General features: G+C 48.1%; 3 protein-coding genes across 3 annotated transcripts; 2 read left to right on the plus strand and 1 right to left on the minus strand.

Moving 5' to 3' along the window:
* Positions 1-878: 878 nt before the first annotated feature.
* Positions 879-3,583, plus strand: AtWU_00191 (glycogenin; the record flags this gene model as incomplete). The annotated part of the gene is made up of 7 exons (XM_035495307.1): positions 879-908; positions 969-996; positions 1,071-1,177; positions 1,251-1,844; positions 1,918-2,675; positions 2,724-3,399; positions 3,467-3,583. 7 exons carry the CDS (start codon positions 879-881, stop codon positions 3,581-3,583), a joined length of 2,310 nt encoding a protein of 769 aa, XP_035351200.1.
* A 615-nt stretch (positions 3,584-4,198) lies between these two features.
* AtWU_00192 (putative cysteine dioxygenase Cdo1) lies at positions 4,199-5,163 on the minus strand (the record flags this gene model as incomplete). Its single annotated transcript, XM_035495308.1, has 5 exons — positions 4,199-4,314; positions 4,378-4,435; positions 4,519-4,656; positions 4,729-4,800; positions 4,903-5,163. The coding sequence occupies 5 exons, from the start codon at positions 5,161-5,163 to the stop codon at positions 4,199-4,201; spliced, it is 645 nt and encodes a 214-aa protein (XP_035351201.1).
* A 657-nt stretch (positions 5,164-5,820) lies between these two features.
* AtWU_00193 (GTP-binding protein RBG1) lies at positions 5,821-7,533 on the plus strand (the record flags this gene model as incomplete). The annotated part of the gene is made up of 10 exons (XM_035495309.1): positions 5,821-5,841; positions 5,951-5,971; positions 6,036-6,078; positions 6,140-6,217; positions 6,277-6,313; positions 6,366-6,436; positions 6,492-6,829; positions 6,888-7,244; positions 7,313-7,433; positions 7,514-7,533. The coding sequence occupies 10 exons, from the start codon at positions 5,821-5,823 to the stop codon at positions 7,531-7,533; spliced, it is 1,107 nt and encodes a 368-aa protein (XP_035351202.1).
* Positions 7,534-16,234: the final 8,701 nt, after the last annotated feature.

Genomic DNA, 16,234 nt, shown 5'->3' on the forward strand with positions numbered 1-16,234 from the left:
GAGACTGGCTCAGCAGGTGCAGGGGGACACAAAGCCAGGTACACGGTTTCTTGTTTCCGCGCCGAGACCGCTATCGGTGCACTCCAAGGGGGAATTAAAGAGTGCGGACATGCAAGGGGCATCCGCGGAGGTTGGCTGTCGGTCTGGCTTCTAGGCTGGTCTGCAATCGGAATTCCACAGCTTCTTTCCCTTTCTCCTTTAAATAGACGGGAGTTTTCGCAACGCAACGTGCATCACCTCCGACATCCGGTGAATGAACGGCCGGGAGGAGCAAGCGTCGGTGGCACGGGGACGCGGCCTGATGCAGTTGAGCTCTGCCGCTTCCTCACCAATAATCCCTGGCGTTGGCTTTGGCTCCTTTTGTTTCCCCCCTCAGACCATCCCCAGCCAGTGCACGCGCATTGACTTTTTCTTCCCCCAGAGTAGTAGTCCCGAGCCACGAACGAGCTATCCTTTTTATTTTATATTTTCTTTTCTTGTATTTTCCATTCCCCATCATTCAGCAAGCACAGCAATTCAATTCAGTTGTCGTGTGGGTATTCGTAAATCCAACCAGAAAAGAAGTCTGGTACCATCCGCATCTTGACTCCCCCAGCCTCCCAAGGACTGCTCACAGCCGGGCCCGACTTTGCTGATTGCTGATTATGCTGGCGGGCGGGGTTTAGCTCCAAACGTCACCTGCGAGTGAGGGGGATCGTAGTAATTTGGGGGTGAACTAGCTCAGTACCTCCTAGACTAGCTCTCAACCTGCCTTCTCTCCTCTTTGTTTTCCTTCTCGTCTTCGTGCACCTCACACTCGTTTGTTTTTGTTTCTTTGCATCACTCCCTTTTCTCGTAGCTGGTGGTCTCGTGGATCGCGCGGCTCACCTCCCGCCGCAATGGTTCAAGGAAGTGCCGTTTACTGCACTGTATGTTCCGCCTCCTCATCCCGTGATCACGTTGCCTGCTACTAATTGGTCCCCCAACAGCTTCTACTGAGTGATCACTATCTCCCAGGTATGCTTGCTCCTGTGACCGTTAGAACTACCGTTCAGAGCTCCATTCCTGACTTGCTCCCACTCAATCTATAGGCGCCACCGTTCTTGCTCATTCTCTCCGCGACAATGGCTCCAAAGCTAAGCTGGTTGCTCTGTTCACCCCGGACAGCTTGCAGCCAGCAACAATCCAGGAACTTCAGGTGCGCGCGCATGCTTCGTTCACGCTAAACAATTCCCACCTCACAGGGCCAGTCACTGACTAGCACGCCTTAGGCTGTCTATGATGAACTAATCCCCGTGCACCCTCTGACAAACATCACTCCAGCGAACCTCTGGCTCATGGATCGGCCGGACTTGATTGCAACCTTCACAAAGATCGAGCTCTGGCGTCAAACACAGTACAAGCGCATAGTCTACATTGATTGTGATGTGGTCGCACTCAGAGCGCCCGATGAACTCCTAGAGTTGGACGTGGATTTCGCAGCGGTTCCAGATGTAGGCTGGCCGGATTGCTTCAACAGCGGTGTTATGGTGCTCCGTCCTAATTTACAGGATTATCTTGCTCTTAGAGCATTGGCAGAGCGAGGTATCAGTTTCGATGGCGCTGATCAGGGTCTTTTGAACATGCACTTTCGCGATTGGCACAGACTGAGCTTTTCGTACAATTGCACACCTAGTGCGAACTACCAGTATATCCCCGCCTACAAGCATTTTCAAAGTACGATCAGCATGATTCATTTCATTGGTGCTCAGAAACCCTGGAATATGGCGAGGCAGGTGGAACCAATTCAATCTCCCTACAATCAGTTGCTGGGAAGATGGTGGGCTGTCTACGATAGGCACTATCGTCCTGTTGTGACTACGAATGTCAGTACTATCCCGTGGATAGCCGTTGAGGCATCTCTACATAGTGTCTATGAGCTAATTATACCAGCAGCAGCCAATCCAGCTACCTAAGCCTGTGCCTACAATTCAGGTGGAAACCCCACATCAGGATTTCTATGGGGGTCACCAGGAGGATGTACAGCCGCCGCCGCCGCACAGAGAGTATACGGAGTATGTGTCTCATGAGCAAGCTCAAGAAACACACTTCGAACCGTCGTCGCAAGCGCAATACGAACACCCGCAAGAACATCAACAGATTTCTCACCAGGACTTCGCGCCGTTCCAGCCAGCTCAGCCACCAACTCAACCACCAGCATCGGCACCAAGCTACCCTACACAAGTTGCGCACGAGGCTCCACAGGTGCATCAAACGCATGAGACTTACCAAGCACATCCTCAACAGAGTGTGGCAGCACCAGCTCCTGAACCTACGCCTGTAGCAGGCTCAAGCATACCCACCAAGCACGAGCAACGACAGGAACAGCGTGCGGTTGAGAGTGCACAAGCACCAATCATAAGTGCTGTTCCGCGGTATGTTCGTGGGGAAGAGCATGTCACGGCATACATACACCCTCAATCAGGCGAGACATCATTTGTAGCCCATAGCGAGCCGCAATCGCGTGCACATGAACCTAGCGTGCCATCGCATATACAAACACCTCAGCCACAGTCACAATATTTCCAGCACGAATACCATCAGCAGCCTACAGAGCCAGCCAATGTGTCTGAAGAGCAGCCACCTGCACCGCCATCTCCGAAACCTGAAGTACAGACTACGTTTGAGCCGCCCAAGGCAGAATGGGATGCATCCAAGTAAGCCACTGAGGAACTTATCAAATCGCTTATTGCTAATGCTTCTAGGGAACCTCCGCCACTGAACACGAAGCCAGAAGGTATCGCTTTGGAGAAGAAGACCTACGCCATGTCGCAGGATGAGCAGCTCTTCCAGCCTCCAGAATCCTATCCGGAAGCACCAAAGAACATGTACTATGAAGTCCCAAGCACCAAGCCGGAGCCCGAAAAGCTTGCCCAGGTATTTCCCTGGGAGACTCGTGCGCCTAGACCAACGCGTGTGTTCCCAGAAGACGACCAGAGCTCAACTACATTTACCCTTCCAAGATCATTCGTTGAAAGCACGGAAGACGAGTCTGGCCCGTCACCTGATTCTCGAGTGACATCCTGGACATCTGAAGATCCAACTGAATCCTGGGACTCTTACACGCGGTCTAATGCTTGGGACGAAATCCCGGAGATCCAAAGATACATCCAATCCATACAACAAGCCCGCAAAGGCAAGGTGCAGGTGCTCACCGGCGGCCCATCCAGCACAGGACAGAGCCTAGTATCCGGCCAAGAAAGATACACTTTCAGCTGGTCCAACAATACACGGGTGACAGACTTTCCCAGCGAGCAAGAACGGCCTAGCCTCCCCGTAACCCCCGCACCTATTCGCAGAAAGCCCCCTATCCCAGGTGAAGAAGACTCCGACACAGGCCTACTTCCGCCCGCACACGGTGTGCCGAACCAGGAGGACTGGGTGGGTATCACGGTTGATATCTTTTTGCACCTCCTTCGAGCGACGTACTTATATTGGAGATTTACAGAACCCTACAGTCGGCCTCGAGGACCTTCGTCGACGTCAGTCCGAAGTGTTGGAAAATCCAGATTTGCTGTTTGAGCGGATCTTGATGCGCTCATCGGCTGCTTCTGGTCATGCTTGAGGGAATCATAGTCATGAGTTTACGTACGATATTATGTGTGAAATGCGTTTGTTTGGAGCATTGATTTTTTCTATTCATTCCTCGGCAATGCGAGTTTTATCTTTATCCCTTAGCTAGCTGTCTTGTGCTTTGCATTTTGTGTTTTGTTTGTGTACACAGCATTGTTATCTTCGCTAGTCCTCTCTTCTTGTTTCTTCCTTCTATACCTTGTCTGGCATTGTACAGTATCTTATTGACCCACATGCATATGCATCCGATTGCTGTGTTGTTTCGTTTTGCGGATACAAACTGTTACTATGCCATACATTAGGAGCGCAGCCTTGTGATTTTGACCTGCTTTGAGTGTCTCAAGACTGAGTTGACGACTGTTATTCTATGTTTATTAATACTGTGGTTTGATTGAGCGAATGAAAGAGCTATGATGTGTTGTGAGAGTTTGGCTCTAGTCAGCAACTCCTCAACCTTCTAAGAATATTTACATGCCCTCGTCTAATCTATTTCACAAACAGCAGATGGATATCGAGTGACAAGACGCCATACAACTGAACGCAATCACCAAGCTAAGAATAAGTAGGGGTGGTATAAATAAGAAAAAAGAACAAACAGCGACTGAAATCAACACCGCTCTCCCCGGACCGAATAAACATGCGACGTCTTGATATGACAGGCCTTGCCGGTCTTATCGTCGAAGATGGAGAAGCCGTGCGTTGCTGCGTTGGGAGGAGTGTATACTTTCAGCTCGTTAGCATAGGACTCACTAATGGTAACAATAATATTATAATGACGGAACCTACAATGCAACGACACGGCGTAATCATTAGGATCCGGATTCGAGATTCTATGAAGGCCCAGCTGTAAAATGCGACTCATTGTTAGCCATGCTACTCCAAGCTAATACCCAGTCCAATCATAATAACCGGAAATATCAGACGAACCTTGTCGGACATATACGTAACCTGATTCTCACCGTATATAGTCTCCTTTTTGATTTGTGGTGGAGACGATTCTCCATTTTGGAGCTTGTCTTGGTCTGGCCAGGCATAGAGGGTTTCTTTCAAAGAGCCTTTTAGAATCTACATTAAAGTATTTGGATCGGTGGTTAGCTTTGTGGGCGGATGACCTCTTTCTTTTGGAGAATATACTACCTTCATGACGCAGTGCGCATTGGCGTGATCATGTATTGCGCTTCCTTTTCCGGGGCTCCAGACTAGGATGAGCTTGAATGTCCTTCGTCAGTATATATCCCTGATAGTACTTTGCCTTTATGCTATTGTACATAATGGCGGTGGGTAAATGCAAGCAAAGTACGAGCAACTCACCAGATTGCTCTTGCCATTGCCCTCATCGATGAGGTTCCTTGTGTAATTCTTTTTCGAGTCTCCCAGCGCAAAGTGGAGCCATTCATCTTGATTCGAATCATATCGTTCCATTAAACGCAGGATGTCCATTGGATCGATGTCATCGGAGTCTAGACCCGAGCTCGGACCCAGAGCGTCACTTAGATCTTGGACGAGGTTCTCGAATCCATTGCTAGAAGGGCAATTAGATTTGGAGAGGGTGTCTGTGTTGATGTATGGCATGTTCGTTTTGGGTCTGTTCTTTTTTATTAGAGCTGGGAATAGTGCTTTTGTGCTTTTCCTTGGGTCAGTGTTGTATGGTATAGATATTTTCGGTTATCGGAGGATTCGGAAGGAAGTATAGATGGTGGTAGAGACAGAGTGCAGAAGGAATGTGTAGGTGTCCTTGAGTGGACAAATTGGACTTATGAATTGGATGCAAACAAGAATAGTAACTCAAACAGCATCCATTGCAGCCACTAAAAATACGAGTCACCAGCCCATGTATCTGAACGTTAAGAATTGCGTGATGGTGGATATGTGGGATGAACCCCGATCCCGGCGGAAGGAAAAGCTCTTGCCACAATCGCCGATAAGCGTGGATTTGATGCCTGAACATTTCATGCCTGAGGCAACCTCCCCGCCATGTGACGAAGCAAACGGACAAATGAAGTGGCGGCCACAATTTCAAAGATTGTATCTCCACCATTGCGACTGACATACCGCGAGCGTTTTCGTTCAGGTTTTCTCACCACGACACCGTTGGAAAAGGGTTTTCGATCGCTAGGGCGGAAATCCTACAGTTTTAGATTTCCTTGATTTTCTTTCTTTTTGTCTTGCATAGTCTCTTTTCTTTTTTGTACCGTGTGCGAGGGGTGAAACTCGTATAAAACCGCCAAAATGTCGACAACCGTGGAGAAGGTTGGATAACCCGCCACTATTGCTCGATTTTATTTCTCTTTACTGTTCATATTGAAAGTTATAATATCAGACTGGATTATGCTGACTGTCTTTGTGTGTACAAATGTAGATCAAACAAGTCGAGGACGAGGTTCGCGCCGAACGCCCGTTAAATTTATCTTGCGCCGGAATTCGTATACTGATCGGTTATTCAGATGGCTCGGACTCAGAAGAACAAGGCGACGGCTTACCACTTGGGTATGAGACGAATGGGTTTGGACGTGGTTCGCGAACAGACAGAGCTGATGGTATCGTGCAGGACAGTTGAAGGCCAAGCTTGCTAAGCTGAAGCGAGAGCTGTTGACTCCGACTGGCGGTGGTGGTGGCGGCGGTGGTGGTAAGTGGAGAGTGACTGTATCGAATGGAATTGTCAGTTATTGACTATTGGATTGCTAGCTGGTTTCGATGTCGCCCGTACCGGTGTTGCTAGTGTGTATGTCGCATGACAAGTCTTGGAGTGTGGGATATATACTGACTCTGAATAGTGGTTTCATCGGTTTCCCGTCCGTCGGAAAGAGTACCTTGATGAGCAGATTGACTGGCCAACATTCCGAAGGTTCGTTGCAGGCAAGTCCCAGTCAATGGTATGGTGCTAACGGTACTTTGTATAGCTGCTGCTTATGAGTTCACAACTTTGACGACTGTCCCTGGTCAAGTGATGTACAACGGTGCTAAGATTCAGATTCTCGATCTTCCTGGTATTATTCAGGGTGCCAAAGATGGTAAAGGTCGTGGTCGACAGGTCATTGCAGTGGCCAAGACCTGCCATCTCATTTTCATTGTGCTCGACGTCAACAAGCCGCTAGTCGACAAGAAGGTCATCGAGAACGAATTGGAAGGATTTGGTATCCGTATCAACAAGCAGCCGCCCAACATCACTTTCAAGAAGAAGGACAAGGGTGGTATTGCCATCACAAGCACCGTTCCTCTGACGCATATCGATCACGACGTGGGTTTCCAGAGCACAGAGTACGTTGACGTGCACTCGGGCTGACTTGGATCATTAGGAAATCAAAGCTGTCATGAGCGAGTACAAGATCTCGTCGGCAGATATCGCCATTAGATGTGACGCAACGATTGATGACCTTATTGATGTTCTTGAAGCTAAGAGTCGGGCTTACATTCCCGTTGTCTATGCCCTGAACAAGATTGACGCTATTACGATTGAGGAGTTGGATTTGCTGTACCGGATACCTAACGCCTGCCCGATCAGTTCTGAGCATGGCTGGAACATCGACGAACTTTTGGAGATGATGTGGGCAAAGCTCAACCTCCGACGCATCTACACCAAGCCTAAAGGAAAGGCACCCGATTACACGGCCCCCGTGGTGCTCAGAGCGCATGCTTGCACGGTCGAGGATTTCGTAAGGCTCCCTTTACCTCGGCAGGTCCGACCATCCTTGTTAGACGGGATCCGCTGACGCGCAATCAGTGTAATCAAATTCACAGGACGATCAAGGACCAGTTCAAGCACGCTATTGTGTATGGCCGCTCTGTGAAGCACCAGCCGCAGCGTGTTGGTCTGTCACACGAGCTGGCAGACGAAGATATCGGTTCGTACTTCTTTAGCTTCAACCTCAAACACGCGATCATTAGGATCTCCAGAGCTAACTAGCGGGGGTGTGAACTGCAGTGTCGATTGTCAAGCGGTAAATGAGGCTTTACTGGAGCGCGAATCCAATCCTTGAAGGATCCGCTTTTATGAACGGGGCGAGAGCTATGGCGAATCGAAATCGGACTCGAATAGGGAATCGAAATCGGTAGCGGTGTTGGGGCTGCTTCGCCAAGTATCAGGTCCAAGAGGCCCGGCCCTTGTGACATATTTCCGTGAGATGCCATAAGGATTGTGATTGGGGGAAGACGAGGTGCGCACGGGCAGCAAGAAGAAGCTGGCGAACGCCGCCCTGGAATTTCAGCACGATCACTCGTCTGGAAGACGGAAGCCTGGATGGGATAGACACCATGGAGTCAGTATGGATCGGATTGCTTCTCTTCTATCTACTACTACTCAAATCTGTGTGATGCGCGATCCTCTTTTAGGAAGGCGAAGGAGGAGAAGAAAAAACAAAAGCGGCTTTGGAGGCAGGGAGTTTTTGTTACGAACGCTGAAAAAAAGGGCTGGAATAGGGTACTATTTTCTTTTTTCTTTCTTTCTCTTCCAGTCTGTTCTCCTGGATCAGCGGTACTTAAGTAGTCCTGCCGTTTTTATATTTTCTTTTATTTTTTGGGGTTTCATCTTTTTTTTTTTTCTTTCTATTCTTGTTTCTTTAAATTTTTTGGAGCGTTCCTTCGACCCATCCATCCATCCATCCTTGGTTGATGATGTACTATGGTCGAAGCCGGTTGTCCCGATCCGAGAAAAAGACAAGAGAAAGAAAGACAAGAAGATCGGGGATGTTCTAGATCTAAAGGCCCAGACTAGCATTTCCAGTCTCGTAGACCAACATAAACTAAAGTAGACTACCTACCACACACATACTTCCATTTCATGCGCACACAGATCAATCGAGTAACTCTCGAACCACTAGTTAGTAGTTACAAAGTTCCGTGCGGAGGGATTTGCTTCGCTTACTACTACTACGTACTTATACCACCTACCTTTCGGTTCCTTAATTGATTTGATTTGATTTAATCATGATTGATTGATTGACCGACCGCTACCTTCCTTCCTTCCTTCCTACCTGGCCCAGGCGCATTTCAGTTGTCTGTCTATTTATTCTCAGATTTAAGTTCAAAGCCGGCTTCCACATCCACATCGCTTGGACCAGCCGAACCCAGGCCTGTGCTTTGATTACTAGTTAGTTAGCTAGTTAGCAAGCAAGCAAGCAAGCAAGAAACTCGAAAAAGCAAGAAAGCAGAAGAAAAACCACAGCGCACGTCCCTCTGATTATTATTACTTTTATTTCTTATTCTTGTTTGGTTCTTCCCTTCCTTGCCGGGTTTCCTTCCTTATTGCTCTGCTTAATGCTGTCATTTACAGGAGTGGGAAGAGAAGCTATGATTCAGGATAGTAATGAAGATGATCCATGCGCTCAATGTCAAGTGCCATACATACGCACTGTCCACATTCCCCGTGCTTTGGGCTATCTGATCATCATAACTCTTATCACCTGGTGATTTTATGCTGCTGCTGTGCTGTAGATTATGTATGTATGTGCGTTATGTATGTATGTATGTATGTGGATAGAAGGACTGAACACATTTAAGCATTGCTATTGCTTCTACTGCTGCGCTGGGATCGGGTTTGCGATTCGATCTGACTTATGCGAGGGGATGGTAGTAGTAGTAGTAGTAGTAAGTATATGGAGAAGATACCCTCGTCTGGTCTGGAAATTTGTATATACTACCTCAATGCTAGATGTAGATGGATAGTGTTTAGCAATTTGGATTGGGACAGCTCGCGGGTTGTTAGTTGAGTAGTAATGAGCCAGAATTTGAACATAGAAACAAAGGTAAGTAGCTAGATAGTAGGCAATCAGGAATCAATCTGACTTAACTACTACGACGGTGCTATTCTTACCGTTCGCGACCAATTTAGCAACTCAGGAGTCAGGTCCAATCAAGATGGAGAATGGGGTGGCTTTTCTTGGTCCATTTTAAACGAAGGCTCCATTTATACGAGTGGAGGGCCAAGATTGGAACGCCTCTGGGGTTAGTTAACGTAAGTAAGTAAGCAAGCAAGAAAGACACTTGAGATCGGTGTGTTCATTCTAGCTAATATGTAGCTGTTACTAGTTAGTTTACGGGTGGATTGAGGGGGGAATCGGTCGGGCACGACATTCCGTACACTCACTGGCAGTCGCCTCTTAACGTAGTATTCAGATTGGAATTGTGGTAATTCTTTGATATTGAACTAAATGAATTAATGTGGGAAAGTAATGCCATGCCCAACTTACAGTTACATAGTACTCTTGTAGTACCTGACCTTCTGCAGCTAATGGCTGCGCCTGCAGATGCGGACAGGGTCTGGGGTACTTGGGAGGAGAACACTTCGATAGGATACACTCACTCCATCCAGCAGGGATTATTATCTTATTAGTTGACTAGTTTAAGTAAGTACTACTTGGTAGTAAGGTAATGCGGTCTGCCCCCTTCAGCCGAGTCTTCATTTATTTCTCATTTGCTGGGATGACGTACCTGTCATGACCGTACGGTACGATTACCAGGAGAGGGGGTGTAAGTACCGATACCTACTATACTTACTGGAGTAGTAGTAAGAGAGGCGGCGTAATCGGTCAATCATTAGCCATCGTCTAGATACTAAGTAAGTATCCAGGCCATGGCGTCAGTGGTTCAGAAAGTTTCTCTCGGGTTTGCGATCTTATTCTTTACTTTCAGCGCTGGCGGTTTCTCGGAAATATGGTGAGCTTATGGCTAGTATCCTGGGTTCAATTCGGCAGTTGCTAAACAGAGTAATTGTTCGACTTCGGATGAGAATGGCTTAATCATTTCACTACCTTGCCTATCATCTAGTCAGTTAGTAGGTTAGTCTCTTAATTTTCTTTCTAATTACTATATTGCAGGACATCTCCTCATCTCTCAACGACCGGATAAGTGATTTGGTCAGTGTCAACCCCCCCCCCTCCCTGGACCAATGACCGGCTCCAGGCGAGGCTCTTGATAACCGACTGCTCCATGCGATAATGCAGGTTGGAAGTTTTCCTCGGAGTATAGAGTACCCTGTGCATGGCTACTGACAGTCTCTCAAGAAGCGGTCTGCGCGGGCGAGCGGGATGGAAAGAAGCTGTCATGACGGGCGGCAATTATTCCCTGCACATAACAAGACCTCATTCCTATAAGATCCGGGAAAATCCCCTTCAGTATTACTAATCCTGCGAAGCGGAGCTTGTCCTGCGCCTTACTTCAAAGTCTGCGTCCTTCTGCATATGACGGGCGAGTCACCGTTGCTGTTAGTTAATGCACGACTGCTTTTTTTTGCGGCGGGCTGGGTGGGGAGGGCAAGGGAAATGGGCTAGGTTGTATACAAAACTTGGTAGCGATGGGGGAAGGATGCGTGAGACCCCCCAGCAGGAAATGGTGGGAAGGAGGGGCAAAACTAGGAACGAAATTAGGGAGGACAAGCCCGAGCTGGAGACACTAAACAGGCTGGAAAAGCAAGCGGACAGGGAACCTCAGCCAAGTGGAGCAGTTTAACATGGCTGATGATGATCATTTCAGCAGATAACCTCCTGCAGTGATGGGGTGCCGCTCTCAACCCCGAGTATCTCCAGGAAGATGATGAATGGCCAAATGACGAATACTGATGATCTAGCGAAGATTGGATAATGCATCCGATCGAAGCGTCATTTTTTTTTACCACCCTGGTCACTTGCGAGAATACATTGTCTCCTGATGTTGAGATCTGCTCTTCTGCTGCGGCACAGCCTCGACAGACAGGCCGAATGGATGTCTGAAGAAGGCCTCGCCAAGAGTTATGGCTGAAATCTCCCCTAGTCCCCGTGATTCTCAATTCTCAGTGCTCCATAAAACCCAAACGAATTTTTGCTCATCAGATGACCGAAAATGCACCGTCCGACGGACGTTGATTCCCACTGGGAAGTGGAGGCTGCATTGCATCTGAGTGCTTTTCCTTCTCCGCCCGTCTCACCTTATTTGCCGGGAATATCACGATGCGAAACGGCCTCGCACAAATGAGCTTTCTTGTTACGCCATTTCTCTTCACCATCGTCCCTTCCAGGCAATTTCGCCTTGGATAACGCGGTATCCTCGGCCCTCACCATAGCCAATACAGCCGTGGTGGCTTGCGCTGGTCAACACACAAAGGAAACCCCACGACGAGGTCGAGGGTTGTTTGTGATCGATAATGTGAGGAATGGCGCTTGAAGCGGAGAAGGTATTGTAAAGGTCAAGGAACCCTTATATCGGCGATCGGAAGACATGAAGATGGGTAAGTAGGTGGGTAGGTAAGTGGTGTATGTTACCTGTTCCGGGATCGTAGGATCTGGTCAGGCAGGCGCGAACTGCACCCGCCAATCTCCACTCCGATGTAGGCCTCAGATCTCCTCGCTCTTTTACACACATACCTCGGTCTTTCCTGATCCCACCGCTACATAGTCGTCCAGCAGACGCCCGCCACCGTCCACTAGTTACTCATGGTTCAATCTGTCCTTCCAATGTGATGTCATACTCACTGAGACATTTGCTCAGGCATTTGTCGGACTCGGAAGTGTTCCGTTTAGGACGAACCACCCCTCTCCTCGAATCCCACCATGGGCGGTTACGGTGGTAATTAGCCAGGTAGACTGGTGGCACAGCGGTGCACACTGCATGTACCTGGGACATGCTACATTGGAATAAACGAATCCAGTAGAAGCCCCCTTGACTCCTGCAATGGCTTGTGTACCTGACAGATATCTATTATTGGTCTGGTAAACCGGTAAGGCTACCACGAAATGGTGCCTCATTCGGTGCCTGTTGTCGCACCCCCGGCCCGTCCCCGGCCATTTCCCTTTCCGACCCTCTCCTCTGCTATGCACTTACATACCCTGGTCCATGCGAGGCCCTGTCGCTGAGCGGATCATCAGATTCAGCCAGTAGAAGTTCGGCTCTAAGCGCCGTCACCAGCAGCTGCTGGCCTCTACTATGACCTCAATGCTTCTTGTGCGATATCCTCCCTTTCCTTTCCCACTTCAGCTTTCATTTGGAAGGGGCAAAATGCAACATCTTGAGAACTGGACCGACCAGGCAGAAGCGAGCCGGAAAGAAAAATCTGTGTGTGTATAGAGTATGTGTGACTTTCATCAGTATACATCAGTGAAGCTAGCAAACCTCCCTCCACATTGGAAGCGTATACTGGATTATCGCTTCATGTGGTAACGTTTCATAAATTCCAAATAACCGGCTACTCTGATTGGATATACAAGCAGATTATCTGTTGGACATTCGGCTGTGCTGCTACGCACGGAAAGTGGCAACGACCTTGAAAAAGACAGTAGGGTTCATGGTAACAATATCTGTTGTCTCAGGGAGCTTTGCTTACGATCTATATCAGCTTTCGTCAGCTTTCATACTCATCGTTTCATTGTATTCTTTCATCTTGCTGATACACCTAATCTTATCATTATATTACTTGTTATAGAGTTCTGTCTATGCTGTCGCTTAATTTAATTTCATATACATCATACCGTGACGGGTAGTCAAGGCTCGAGTGGGCGGCAAATGTATTACATACAATCACTTAGTACCTGACTCACGACAGCAGCCTCGTGGCCATCCGCCCAAGCGGGGCGGATTAGCAACGGAAGATGCAACCAGAAATGATTCCAGATCAGTCTCACATCCCCGAAGGGTACAGCATACGTCCTTACATAACGTTTGATACCAAAAGACAAAATACGGGGAACTCTTAGCCCCTAGTACTATTTGGGCACTATTGAAGCCCCAGTAAGGCTGCACTTGCAGGGAGACCTGTCGCGTTCCGCTCAGGGCACCCAGAAGTCGCACGGCAAGAGGGTCGAAGTGGAATGCAGTACCTTTTTTTTTTCTTTCCTCTCTCTTCTAATCAGTACCTGGTAAGTTTATGTTGGCTGATAAGATATACTGTTTTAGCGGACATTTGGGGGGGAAAGAAGGAGGAGGGGGGGGCGCACTTTGACAGGAAGTTAATTCCAACCGTCCGACTCCGACTCCGACTCCCAGGGAGTCAGACAAGTAGGGCTAAAAGCTTGCAATGATTCGCAGTGGACTGAAAGTTACACCGGACCTAGGAAAAGTTTTACCCTCGAATGATCAATGGCCGATCACTATCTTCACGTTCAAGGCGGGTAGGTAAGCATGGCCCAATGCGTCGAAACTCTCATCCGCCCAATCCATCCCCTCTGTTACTCGCACAACGGAGTCCCCCCGTGCCTGAATTTCTTCCAAACCTTTGCTATTTTCACATCCCAAGAATCTTCTTTGCCTTTGCATTGCTTCCAGAAGACCAACAGCTGCCCCTCCTCAATCCACTCCCCCCAATTTCTCTGGGTACGACTTGTGCGACGATTTGCATTGCTTACTTAGGTTGTCGGCCCGGAGTGGACCGCAGCGGGTCCTAGGTGGACCGTGGGGTCCTAGCTCTAGGACCTCATGCTGGTTTGAACTTCAGTCGTGCTAAAAGGAACCGACTCTCCCTGACTAGAACCCATCCGGTCTGTGCACCCTCTGATAGGGGGAGTCTGGATTTCAACCCTGGTCAACCCCCATGTTAGCATGGCAGACAAAATAAATTGAAATCGGTCTGCCGCCTCTCATTCGTCCATATAATCGTCTGACGGTATTTTCTCGTGACAAAGTACTATGCAGATCGCATTTACTCGCTGATGACTGGCTGTCGGCATGGGCGTCGACTATTGGTGAGCAGGCCCGAGTCACTTTCAGGCAAAGAAAAGAAAATTTAGAAAAGATGGAAAAGAAAAACATACATAGTATGATTGAATAATCATTATTCATCCGGATTGCGCTAAGCACTAGGAGAGCGAGGGAATTATACGGAATCCTCAAATGTGTGAAGTCTATTATGCCATGGACGGAAACTCGGCGTCGGAATCATATTCTGACAACCTTCCTAATACCAGTAAGGTAACAGAAACTACTTCCGAAAGTGGCAATCTAGCTCAACCAGCTGCACCACTCAGTCCTCATCGCCTTTAGTCTCCCTGAAAGATCGACCGCTTTTTGCCGGTGTTAATGTTTCTTCCTATTCCCTTTTCTTCCCTTTTCTTATTTTTCTTTTTTCGTCTTTTGTCATTTTTTTTTTTCTTCCCTTTCCTTTCCACCCCCCTCTCTTCTCCTCACAGGCCACCACTTCCTTACTATCTCCTGATGCCCTGTACTTCTACATTTCCAGTGACCTTCCCCTCATCTCATGCGACCAATCCCCTGGTCTCCACCTTCTTCAGTCAGATCTGACATTCGGTCAACGCCACAAAGCGACATGGACCGGGCAGTGCTGGGAATTGAGAAATCCCACTTATCATCCTGGGGACTATCTCCAGTAGGAAACCGTTGGGATTTCGCCGCTTGATCATGAGCGACATTCCAGTATAGTTTCGAAGTTCTTTCTTTGTCCGCAAGTATGTCATGCGGGCATTTAGGTTCAGCGGTTTATCGATCCGTTCCCCGTTCCGTCAATTGAACCTTGGTTTGCCCTCGAGGGTTCCTCTCAATCTTCCATAACTTTTGTCCGAGCCGATCCCCTCGTCTATTCGTTGGTGCCTGGTCCACTCACATCGCTCTTCGTCCCAGTTGCGGGATATATTGCTTCGAGTATGAATGTTCTACAGGATGGATGGAAGATAAAACGCGCAACATCCATATACTTAATCTGAAGTAGAGGCGAGACAAGCCAACAATGGTTAAGCAAGCAAAAAGAAAGTACAAGCTCCTCTCTCTAAATCAAATGAAAATTAGAAAGATGGAGAGACAGATAATAGAAATCGAGCTCTACTTCTTTCGATTGGAAACAGAGGATAGGCAACCCAGAGAAAGAAAGAAGACATAGACAAGAAAAGAAGGAGAAAAAAAGGTTAATTGTCCATTCTCGTAGTTGACCTATCCCTTTCATCCATCCACCGTTCAATTGCCCTTTTTGAGTTATCAACGACATTATCATGGATACCAGGTTCTGCTGCTCCACTTGAAATCGGGTACGGTCTCCTAAGTACCCAATGTCCACTCAGTGATCTCGACTAACCAAGTATATCCTGCGCTAGGCCAACGGTCATTGGTGTAGTTGACCGCCAGTGTAACACCAGGAAGCAAAGGAAAATCTCTGCGGTGGGAGGAGAAGACACACCTCCATCATCATGTCATTCTATCAAGCTCGGGGAGCCTACTGCTGTTACTTACTTTGCCTGATTGCTAGTAGTTAGGAACGGACCATTCGCAAACACGATACGAGCCGTCATGCACGATACAGGATGCTGACCCGATGTGGTACGAGGCCTTACCATGCGTCTTTAGTGGTATTTGGTCCCAAAGGCAGATCCCTGCTGGTCAATCTAGATCCCTGCCAATCAGCGACAGTTCCCCCACCCATCATCTGGTTGGGGTTTAGCGTGCCTGCCTTTACTCTGAATTACTATTCGATTTCGCGGCCCAATCGTCGTGCAAGACCTGCGTCTTTTTATTTTCTTATTTTTAATTATTATTTATTTCTTCTATTTTCTGATTTTTTTTTCTTATTTTTCTTTTTTCTTTTTCGATTATTATTTCCCCCCCTAAACCTTCCCTTTTTTCCCCCCCATTTCGCCCACAGCTCCAGGTTTCTCGCTATCTGGAAATCTGGATGTATCGCATCGTCGGCGGCGGCCTCGTGTCTGGCTGTCCGTAATAATCTCCTTGGATAGATCTG

This window comes from Aspergillus tubingensis (genome assembly GCF_013340325.1).
Source record: "Aspergillus tubingensis WU-2223L DNA, scaffold_1, whole genome shotgun sequence".
Taxonomy (NCBI): domain Eukaryota; kingdom Fungi; phylum Ascomycota; class Eurotiomycetes; order Eurotiales; family Aspergillaceae; genus Aspergillus; species Aspergillus tubingensis.